At 34.2% G+C, this 12537-nt stretch overlaps 1 protein-coding gene across 1 annotated transcript in view; it reads right to left on the reverse strand.

Annotated features, from left to right (window-relative positions):
* LOC135224902 (protein retinal degeneration B-like) overlaps nt 1–12537 on the reverse strand; it is a 143783-nt gene that overhangs the window by 77710 nt on the left and 53536 nt on the right. The window contains exons 11-13 of the mRNA XM_064264227.1: nt 5059–5085; nt 555–676; nt 171–341 (exon numbers count right to left, since the gene is read on the reverse strand). Coding sequence (XP_064120297.1) covers nt 171–341; nt 555–676; nt 5059–5085 — 320 coding nt within the window. The remainder of the gene's footprint in view (nt 1–170; nt 342–554; nt 677–5058; nt 5086–12537) is intronic.

Consider the following 12537-nt stretch of genomic DNA (forward strand, 5'->3'; position numbering starts at 1 on the left):
ACAGCTAATCTTTTAACTAAATTCATTCACACATTCAGCTACGTACAAGACATTCTTCACTTAAAAGGCATTGGTTTGAATTCCTGTAGGAACAATTTTTTAAAAAGTGCTTCCATATCATGACATAAAGTTGTCTGGACTTTTGAAAGCTTTTTGTGAGTATAGCTTACGTAAATGAGTAGGAATGCCGTCTCCAAGAGGATATTTTGTGTATCTTGGAATAGTAATAGGTGGGAGTAGAGAGAACCGTGCTGATAGTAAGGGTTCCAATCGTACTGCCAAAGGATCAGTTGGATGAAACAAATTGTACAGTTGTTGACAGGCCGGACGCTGAATGACATCTGTAAAAATAGTGACATCAAAATTGGTCTCACAGTTATAGAAAAATGTTAGAACTTGGGTATCATTCATATGTAAATGCAATATGCTTGAATAAAAATATATCATGGAAAAAACAACCCCTACTTTAATATCACAATACCATACAATAAAGCATTATCATTATTCTAATTTTAAATTAATGCTACTAAAACAGAAAATGATTCAAGACGGACCCGACTCACAGTTCTTATCTCCCAGGCCAACCATTTTACGGTAGACTAACACCATTGAAAGTGGACATCCAAACATAAAGAAATCGGTCACTTCAAAGTCTAATTTGCTGTGGCCTTGGTCACTGTTGGAGACAAAGTAATGTTATAATGTGGCATATTCTATTTTAGAAGTGTACTTACTTTCTATGTTATACATATATACTATATAATTTTACTTTCCAACATCATAAAAATTTCCTAAGTAATCACATTACTACTATATATTTAATCTAAGCTTTTAAGAACTTATTACAAATTTCCCAATAAAACCACCAGATAAACCGGTTTAGGCTTCACACCCTTCTACAAGTGACATTTACAGGTTATCACAAATATGTATTTGCCTAGAGTATATCAATGCCCTGTAACAATGTGGAACCAATATTACTACACACATTCTAGTCTTACCTTCAGGGAAGCAGTTAAGCCATTACATCTAGCATTAATTCTATATTTACTTGAGTAAAAGTTGAATTTGGGTTGTTGAAGTTACTATGATGCAGGACCAAAGATTCAAAAACTAGCAACCCTTGTTTTATCAATGTAAGACCTAACAACAGCTTTCCCATTTATCGTGATTACAGATTAAACTTTCTGGTATGTTTTCAATTAGTATCAAAGTAAACCCATTACAAGTAATTGGACATTTCTTCAGATGACTTCTAACCAACCCTTCTACTTTCAATCAACACAACACAATGTTCCCTAAGAGGTAACAATTGTTGTATACAACCAAAAAATGACTGAAGCCATCTGCCTTTTCTTGAAAAAAATTCATGATACTTTTTATTTAACTTTTTATGCTATCAGAGCAGCAGACAAACCCTAATCACATGTAGACAAGGTCAGCCCGTTAGGCATCCCTCATACATATTCCCCAATGCTGGGTAGCCATGCCTTTCATGCTGGTGATTTACACCTCCAAAACCTAATTGAAACATATTTATTTTTCAAATTAACACCTCTCCATATCAGAAAATAAAAACATAAGCCAAGTCCTTCAATCATATGACAACCAACCACCTTTATTTTATGGTTTCCCTTTTTCTATTGGCTTTCTAATTTCCATAATTTACTTTAAGTTAAATTTTTTAGACTTTTATTTTCAGTTAATTTCATTCATGACAAAACTTAGGAAAATTACATTATTAAACCCCTTTAATCCTCATTTTTTTTATTTCTATCTGAAATATTTTCCAACTTACCAAAATTAAATAATAGTATTATTTTGTACATACACAGCAAAGATAAACACAAACTTTAACAAGAAACTTGTCAAATGATGTAATGCCATTCAGTGTAGGACTAAACTTTTGTACTTAATTCTGATATCAGAAAATACTGAACAAAAGATATAGAATCTGGGTCTATAATAAATTAAATAAATACCATACAACAGCTTGAACTTCTCAGCAAGCTTTTTTCCACTAGGTACCTGAATCCAAAACCCATGAGTCACACTGTATTTATCTCAATTGGAGAAAAGTTTTAAAAATGTGCAAAAGCATAAGAAAATATAGGTTATTAAACCAAAACAGCACCTGGCATTCACCTGTATACGATCTGATTTCATATTCAATACATACAATGTACAATAATGATACAATTCTGTGAATGTTAAGATAAGAGTATAAAATGTAAGCTGTTCTATAAAGCCAAAGGTATTTCAGGCTACATGTACTTTGAAAAACTAATTAATCACAGATAATAAGCAGTGATTAAATCTTTAAGTGCCGAGCATGGGGCAGGATCCCTAAATAATATGTGACAAAAACTGCATTAAGAGATTATGCTATTGGCCTTAGTACTTATATCTTTAAAACCAACAAGAGATACAGCTAAGCAAAAGTAATAATAATCTACAAAAGACTAAATTAACATTCCAAATATTTTTCTTTCTTGTCAATTCCCACAGTGGATAGAAATAATGACAAAGCACAACAATAATTACTGTGGGTCTGTACATGTTTGGAGTATAAATTAAAGAGCCAAAAAATATGAAATATAGTGACAAAAGTAAGAAACAAATAGCAGTAAAGTTTCAATGCTGGTGATCCATGCAATACATAAAACTAGGAAATGTGTTTCAAACAAAACATGAGGAATTCTATACCTGTATTTCTTATATAGAAAAATGCCTGTTCACTCATTCAAGAGTCCTATGAGAGTTTAAATTACTCTTTAATAAAGTGTGTGTTCACAAAAATTTATTATTTTCTTCATAGAATCAAACTACTGTAAGGTTAACAAAAGAAAGCACAAGACAGAGGATAGGCAAACCATTTACCATATCTTATTACTAACACCACTTAAAAATTTTACATACTTTTAAACTCAAAGTTAACCAGCACGATTTACCTTAAGAAATAATTATGTATCTTACAACTATAATGTAACAAGGCCATTTCCAATCTACATAAATATGCATAGGCAATTCATCAAATGCCATGAGTTGTACAGCTGGGATAGATTATAATAACATTTAAAGAGTTCCTCATTGGACGAAAGGGTTATGTGCTTGCCTACCAATTCAGTAGTCCACAGTTCAAATCTCTGCTCTGCCAACGTGGAATCAAAGGAATTTATTTCTGGCGATTACAAATTCATTTATCGATTTAATGTGGTTCAGATCCCACAATAAGCTGTAGGTCCCATTGCTAGGTAACTTATTGGTTCCTAGACACTCACTCCTTATTTGTATAATTGCCGATTCCAGTAATTATACAATTATACAAATCCCTAATAAAAACAACCTAAATCTTAGTCTGGGAATGTACCATTTGGACCCATATATTTGTAAGATGTTTATGAATGACCTTAAAATAAATGAACAACTAATAAATTAGTCCCACATGTATATAGTTATTATTTCTCTCTCTCTCTCTCTCTCTCTCTCTCTCTATGGTTCGATATTTTCTCTCCCTCTTTCTCTTGCTCGATATATATATTTATATTTTCTCTCGTCTTTTCATTAATAATAATTTTTGGGGGGAAAATTTGTGTAAAAATTCATGATATTAAATTGTATATGCTCCCGTGTTTTTTCAAAATGTACTCTTTTCTGGGAGAATCACTTGTTTACTGTGTGTATCCTTCAAGGTGTGGCTACCCTCAGGCGGCTCCTCCTTTCTGTAGAGTGAAAATCGCCCTTATTGCTTGCTAATCTTGTAGTGTCAGTTTGTATATTAAGCTTTCTTTTGACTATGTTGTTCTCTGTAAAATCAGTTTGCCTCAGTAAAGGGTCCAAACAGGACCGAAAGTACTTGGCTATCTCGCTTTTTCATTTTTTCCTTCGTGGCAAAAAACCTTTATTTATACATAGCATCCCGTTTTATATACTTCGCGATCAAGTTATTCATATATACGTATATACATATATACTATATATATATATATAATATATATATATATATTATATATATATATATATTATATATATATATATATATCTATATATATATATTATATATATAATATATATATATATATGTATATAATATAATATATATATGTGTGTGTGTGTGTGTGTGTGTGTGTGTGCATGATGTGTTGACTATTTAACAAAAATAAATTAGGTTTTTATAAAACATCTTCATAAATATCCACGTAAGAAGTGCCAACTTTCTATTCATTCATTCTTCTTGCATTACTTTCTTTCTATATGAAATGATAAGGAAAACAGGAAGTCCTACAAACAGATTAAAATGTACTTCAAAGAGATGGTATCTTGAGACAGATGGTAAATCATACTATAATCCTTGAACTTGTAGTTTGTTGTCAACCAATGTCACAATAATGAAAAATTAAAAACCTGTTTATCTTGTAAAATTTACAATTACGTACCTCAGGAAGGAGCAAAGCAGGCACTAAGCTATAAAAAAAAAAAGTCCAACTTCTGGTTTTATCTTGATAGCGACAATACTTCAAGGAAGTATAATTTTTAAAATGAAAAGTCTATGTTATTACAGAACTATGGGATAATTAATGTACAGGGCAATCATTGGGTAGGTCTGGTTAGATACCTATTTAGGTATATAAAAATGTTTAAAAGAAAATAATTTTCAAAATTAAGTTAGCATCTAAATTTTTAATGTGATAACTTTAAAGATGCAGATATATATTCTTTACTGAAAAAAATAAATATCTATTCTAAATGCATTATGTAAAAATTTAAGTAAATGAATTTTATAATGAATTAACATACCCAACGAAAGAAAAAATCATGCATTTAACGTAAGTAAATTTTAAAGGCAATAACCAGGTCTAAGGAAATCCAAATCAGTTAAAATAATGTTCATTTCAACTGGGTCCATTCACTGCAAAATCTATCAATCATAATAGCTACTCAAAATATAGGTACAGGATAAGAAAAAATGTCATTTTTATTTAATACACACAACATAATAGAGTACAATGAAGGCAAACTTTCAATGATTACTGTACTTATCCTTGATCTTTCACATACCTTGATGAGGACGACTTGCGCTGTGGACTATGGATATAAAAATGACACTGATCGTATTCATCTATTATTGTTCAGAGAAGAAAGTTCACTTTCGCCAGAAAAATTTTTTTACAAGTTTCTTGTCAAGCCTTAGTAAGCAAATGCACAGGAACAACTTACTGAAAGTTAACTTAAAATAAATTACCTTCATTTTATCTTTTAACTAAGGCACTGGATAAAATAAGTTCTCTTATAATCATAAACATTTTCAATATTAAATTTTTTCTTGGAAAGCCTGACTCAGAAATGTAAAAATTTTCTCTTGTATACAGTATTACATTCATAGCTAAACAAAGTATACTGTAATTAAAATTTTCACAATGAAATACATTCACATGTCAAATTTAAATTATTATTCTCCTAGTGCTATCAGCAGTAACTAAATATTAATAGCTCTTTACAACTATAAATGAAAATAAAACCCTGTGAATTAGTCACTTAACTGTATTATACAAATATGTGCTTTAGAGTGCATACATGCATCTGCGTGTACATGCAGTGTAAGTGTACAGAGATAATATATGAGCAAAATTTTCAGTGTACACAGCCATTCTTCAGCAGCACTAATACATTTGTAATAAGCTATTCTAAAGACAATTTCCATTCATCTATTGCCACTATTCATCACTGTTGACTTTCTAAACTAAGATAAGCCCATACTAAAAAGATTCTGTGTTTTAATCATTATTTTAGGTTTTATCCAATTAAATACATTCTGATGATCTTGTATAATAATCAATGGAAACAGGCTTTACTGTCTGGTAAACATTTACAAACAAGAAAATAAAAAAGAACTGTCTTATGTATCTGTGTGATTACATGATGTGCTTGATACACAAAAAGTAAAAAATTTTACCATACTTCATGAAATTTTATTTTCTATCCACTTCTAGAAAAACATCAAAGGTAACTCTTCTTTACTCTTAACTGCAAACTTACCATTTCACATCATCCTAGTAATTGTGTTTTCCAACCTTAACAGATGAACATGAATAGTATACCAAGCCTACTCTCTGGCATAATGAAAAAGTCTGTTCAATTCTGCAACATAATCGCCTTGACTAAAGTTCCTGGATATGGCAAAATTATCTAAGACAATAAGAAATTAAATAAATATTTGCCTTTGATATTTTATTACCAAAAATTATCAACTAAATAGTCCATGTAACTTCATATTCCATAATGAATGTTGAAAAATTTAGAAACAAAGCATGCTATATTACTATTCTAATTCTGAACTTCAGGGTTCTGAAAACTTTGTGAAAATGTGCAAGTGAAAACCAAATAGCCTAGAGCCCCCATCTGCTTTCTTGTTCTCAACAAACTTTTGAAATATTATTTTGAGAAGACAACGACACCAATGGCATTAAAAAAATACATCCAACAAATCTCCAACCTTTACTTACTTACAGAATCTACTTATACTTTTTTATTCTTACATAGTACTGGAATTCTTTGTTGATCTAATTCAAGTTTTAGTCATTTCTTATCTTTTCATTCTATATTTCAAAACAATATAGAACCCTTAAAAACCTTGCACACTGTGCTAAACTAATCACTTTCACAGTAATATAAGCTTATCGTTTTGATTTGATATGACAAATTTTTAATCAATTTGTATTTTTCATAGCTAACGAACCTGAGGTCTTAACAATGGGATAAATCTTCTGGTGCCAGCTGGAAACCAGTTAAAAAAACAATCAAAGATTGTAGAACTATACGCAACGAATCTGTGGCATCTGGTATCTAATGCGTAGAAGAGGTGGAGAGTGGTAATCGACCACCCATGAGCCTCATGACGCATTTAGTCTTTCTTCCAACCCAGGATACTAGAGGGGTGGCTAGAGGTTGACAGTCATTGCTATGACCTCAGGTTTGCTAGCTATGAAAAATACAAATTTATTAAAAATTTGTCATTTGTTCATATGCGTAACAAATCTTCGGTCTAAACAATAGGATACTCATACTTGGAGGGAGGTACGAGAATCCTGAAACGACTGGAGGTTCGTCACACCCGACCACCCTTCTGAGAAATGAGAGTTCTAAAGGGGGTTTAAGCCTGTGAGAGACTAGATATATAGGTATCTAAAACTCAGTCCACAGGGAATTAACACAATGAGACATGTCCAGATTCATTGTCCTCATGAAAGAAAATGAGAAATTCATCTGTTCAAGCAACAAACTATGCTGGCCACAGGCAAAGGGTTTGTATACAACATAAAATCTGCTTCTCAGTAGCATATACTCCTCACTCCCCTTGCTGGAGAGAGGAGTACCTATATGCTACTGAGAAGTAGATATGTATGTTGTATGGGACAAAAAAAAATAAGGGCTAGAACAGTATGGCTGCCACACTCACGTGTATCAAGCCAGATCCAGCTTATGATGTCTAATCTTCAACCCGCCTATAGGAATGAATGGGAAAAAAGGAAAGACGGAGACCTCTCATCTCCCTCACTCTCTCTTCCACACAATCATCTTAGGCATGATACAAACTGTCCCGCCAGGGGCACTGGATGAGCTATATAACTTCTTGGGCAGCCACCATCAAACTCAAGGAAAAAGTGTCCAAGGACCTGAAGGCAATATCCCTGAGGTAAAAGGAAGTGAAAGTGGTCTGCCAAAGCCATGACCCAGCATTCAAAATCCTATAAACATACAAATTCTTCTTAAATGCCAGAGAGGAACTTAAACCTCTGATGGCATGTGCTCTTGCATGCACAGTATATTTGTAACAGAACTTGAAGGTGAGGAATTGGCATGTCTAATCATTTCATGAAGACAAAAGAAATGGTATTCTTGGACACTTCTTCCTTGGTTCTTCCTTGATGTTCTACAGTACAAAGATATAGTAGATTTCTCTTACAATGTGGATAAACTGTACATTTGTTTTTTCTATTATTAAAAGGCATGGTAGCTTGGAGGCAAAAGTCCAGCAAAGGTTATCAATGATCATGATCACCAAATTGCTTCCATATTTATTTTAAGAGGTGGTTTAAAATTATCCTTTTTAGTTTCTGTAAAAGAAAACGATTGTGAAGGATTTGTCTGTCTGTCAGTCTGTCCACCCTCAGATCTAAAAAACTACTAAGGCTGGAGGGCTGCAAATTTATTTTGATCATCCACCCTCCAATCATCAAACATACAAAATTGCAACTCCCTTGCCTCAGTAGTTTTTTATTTTATTCAAGGTTAACGTTAGCCATGGATCGTGCATCTGGCAGTGCTTCCCAGAGCCATAGAAAGAACCCTCACACTATCACATATGGTGAGCAACTGTAGAGATGACGGTCATAGTTGATGGTTTTATACAGCATTATATGTTATACAGAAAACTCTATTGCACTGAAGAAACTTTGGCACATTTTTTATTTGTTACTTTATTTAAATGAATAACAACTGTTGTTGAGCATCTTGGTAATATATTTCAAGCCTCAATGATGACATTTTCTTGTCTGTTTCTAATGCTGGAAAGGCTGAAGAATTTTCAACTTGAAAAAATTTTATTCCTTAGATCACATCAAGGTTGGTCTTGCTCAAATGTTTCCTTTTTCTGTTTTCTAACCTTAAAATAGGTTCAAAGTGCTTGATGTCTTGTTAATTGTTCAAATTTGTTGCTCTGGAATGGGCAAAAACAGTGTATTGCACAGGTCAACAATGTGTTGCAGGGCTTTTTCCTGTGCACACCATAAGGTTACACTTGAAAGAATATTATGAACCACCCTTCTTACAATTTGCATGAAGGCTCAAATCCAAATACCACATGTGACAAAGATCTTGGAGCCTTTTGGGTTGTCAGTTTGTAAAGATTAGACACTGCACTAGATGTAGACCTTAATGTAAGACTATAACTTCACTCAAAGATGTTAGTTACCCAAATTCTAAGGGCGAGGAGGCATGCTGTCAAACCTACCCTCTTTAACAACCAAAGACTAATCGCGAGAGAATAAGAATGGAAAAATAGAGGTAAAAGGCAAGGACAGGCAAACTGCCATGCATTAGTTAATTCAAGAACGCAAGTCAAAATGCCTGAAATGATTTATTACTGATAAAATCCATGCCTGGATCAACAGTAATAAAGAAATTGTTAAATAACAGAAGCAGACATTGCCTGATTCATTCAATGACCTGGTGCACATATGATGGAATCTGATGTGAACATGCAGCAACATTTTAAGTGAGAGAAAGAAGCACCAGAGGCATTACCTTTCAAAACAGGCATCCAAACAAAAGCAGCTCATCTTCCACCATTGCACTTCTCAGTATAATGTACTGTACTTGTGGGCCACAACAGCAAGAAAAAGGCATCCAGGAGGATATCTGAAATATAACCTAAACCTAGCACCCAATGCATTCCATACATTCATTCTTCACATAGCCATTGCTCTCCCTACTATTGTAAATGAAACACTATACGTACAGTAATCTCTCGATTATCCAGAGTCACCTTATCCGGAATCAACATTATCCAGGCACAAACAGACCTCAGGGGCCAGATATATATAAATTTCAAAAAATTTGAAAAACCACTCTCCAATGGTTGGCAATGCTGCAAAGCTTATGGAAATGCTGTTAACACTGTTTACGTTCATAAAGATTGAGAAGGGTCTGTGGGTGTAGGAGGCCACAAAAAGTTTCCAAGGTAGGAGGAAAGTCAGATGGCTGGGTGCCATGGGAGGGAAGCAGCAGTTTATAGGATGACTAACCCAGACAAAAGAGTTGTTTTGGCGGGTGAATTGCCAGGGAAGGGGTTTCCCCAGCTGGGCAGGGGTGGAGAGGTGTAGGAAGGCTTTTGACTTTGTAGAGCTTTATCTGTTTTATGCTTTATCTACACTTTATTAAAGGATAAACACAAGAAATGAAGAGAGAGAGAGAGAGAGAGAGAGAGAGAGAGAGAGAGAGAGAGAGAGAGAGAGAGAGAGAGAGAGAGAGAGAGAGAGAGAGAGCAATAATGGGTATTGCAAATGTTAAAGTCTATAACACATACACATACACACTTCTTCCCTTTTTTTAGTTTATGCTATTCTCAATTATATTGCTGTATTTACCCCTTTTTAGTTAGAGATGAAATTTCAACAGTGATAAAATATTCTCTTGTTTACTGTTATGATACATACATATTATCATCATACTTAAGAGTCAACTACACTTGTAATGAAATTACAGTAAATCATGCAAAAAAATATATGAAAGAGAGAGAACAAGTGATACTGCGTCAGCACACCTACATTCTACATACATACAACTTACAATGCAAACTCTCACTAAGAGAAAGAGGTAGATTGTTATTGGCATAAAAGCTCATCATTTAACACATCCTGAAACATCACTTTGTTTGTTGCTTTTTATTAACTGATACATATACAGGCAGTCCTCACTTATTGGCTGGGGCAGTTAACGGTTCCATTTTTGGGTGGCATTAAGTGATTTTCAGCGTCATTAAACAGTTTATTGCCATTGGTAAGCGGTTTATCAGTACTATTGGTAAGTGGTTCATCAGCATCAGTAAGTGGTTTGTCAGTGCTAAGCAGTTGTCAGCCTTGATAAGTGGTTTATTGGTGCTTATGACATTGTAAATGCCATTTATTACCATAATTATCAGCAATTTTCGTTAGCGGCGCTTGGCCAGGAATGGAACCCACTACCATTAACTGGGGACTGCCTTACATCATCAGTTCAACAGCATATGGTAGTAGGTGTGTGGGTAGGCAAACACTTATATTTTCTATAACCTTTTACGCATTGAGGGACTTGTATATGTCATTGTAATTTCTTGCTTTTTAATGGCTGAAAGGCATATGCTTCACAAACATATCTTTCACTGACTGACTAAATCTGGAAAGTATCAATGTAATTGCTTTCCCTCTTTGTACAGTCGCGCATGATCAATTGCTTGTTTGAACTGTTAATGATTGGTTTCCCTATTCAATGCTCTACTCAGAGCAAATGGCTTTCATTGTAGTGCCTGCAGCATTGCAGGGCTGCTAGTGTAGTGTGTGCTGACCCTTTAACAGAAACTAGAAATCAAGAGAATTAAGGTAGGATGGTCTAGGTCACATCATGGAGGAGTATGGCATTAATTGGTCAACCTTGCTTAATGTCAAGTCTTCACACGGCAAGCTGAAGAAATACAAAACGGACTTTGGGAAGAGAACATCCAAGAGTCAGACCTGCAAGGTTATGGCAAAAGGCAAAAGGACCTCAATGACTTCCCCAGGGCCTTGGACACAGTTGCACAAATGTGAGTTCTGACAGAATGTTATTGTGAAACAGAATAATTGTACATATCATCAAAGTTCCCTTGACAGCTTCTTCAGATACCAAACCCCAATGCTCATCACCAACCACTTCTTCAGTAACTAAGCTGTTCAGCTTGGAACTGCAGGCGAGCAGTGGAGCCTTTGCCGATATGTGGGGCTCCTTCAGTCAAGAATCTGATGTGTTGCTGTTCAACTTCGATGACCCTGACCCTCTAGGCACCTCTTGGCCTCTTTCAGCCACTTCCCCATACAATGGCTTCTGGGAGTCACAGGAGGCAGAAGAAGATAAAGATGATGATGATGCTGATGAATGATGCCAGACTTGATGACAAAGTTAATTTGGAGGCAGGGGAGGAGGTGGGGAGGCTTGTAAACCTCCCTCAAGTTTTTAAAAAGTCTGGCCATAGTTAACAACAAAGGCATTGTACACAGGTAAGTGATAGAGAAAAAGATTTTTTTTATTTGTAGGTTTTTTTGTGTATGATTTATTTTAAAGAAAGTTCAGACAAAAAACAATTGTTTGTATAACCTCCTGTACTGCGTGTTACATACAAGAGTCAAGAAAGGGGTTTACTTTTATTTTTTTTAAGTGTATATTTCACTACAAACTTGGGAAAATATTGTAGATAATTGCTTTTTGCAAGTTTTCAGTGTAAAGTGTGATGGTAGTTGTCCATAAGCATACTAATTAGTGTTTATGATTCTGCACGTGGTATTGACAAGGTAAAGAAGGAAGGGTTTAGAGTTGCCATTTTACACCAGTAGAGTTTTTTATTTGCGCATATCCGGATGCTGCCCTTATCTGACAGGGCCTTAGCTCTATCAGTCCAGATAATTGAGAGATTACATGTAAATCCTAAGACTGGAACACCCAAAGAGCTATAAAAACACCAAACACCAACATAATACAGAAAACTTGGTAGGCTTTATTAAATGGCTTTATTATAATTTAAGGCATACACAATGTGTATACAAAAGTATTTACACACCAAACCCAAACAATTTTCAAATACAATCTAAACATCAGTCTTTGCTCTATGACAACAGTAAATTACAAGTAACCAGAATAATTCATGAAAATACAATCTAGACCTAAATTTAACTGGCCAGTTAAAAAATGCACTGTCAAGGCCCTACACATATCCTACATCAGTTAATAAAAAAACAATTAATACAGGAT

This window comes from Macrobrachium nipponense, chromosome 12 (assembly GCF_015104395.2).
Source record: "Macrobrachium nipponense isolate FS-2020 chromosome 12, ASM1510439v2, whole genome shotgun sequence".
In the NCBI taxonomy this organism is placed as follows: Eukaryota; Metazoa; Arthropoda; class Malacostraca; order Decapoda; family Palaemonidae; genus Macrobrachium; species Macrobrachium nipponense.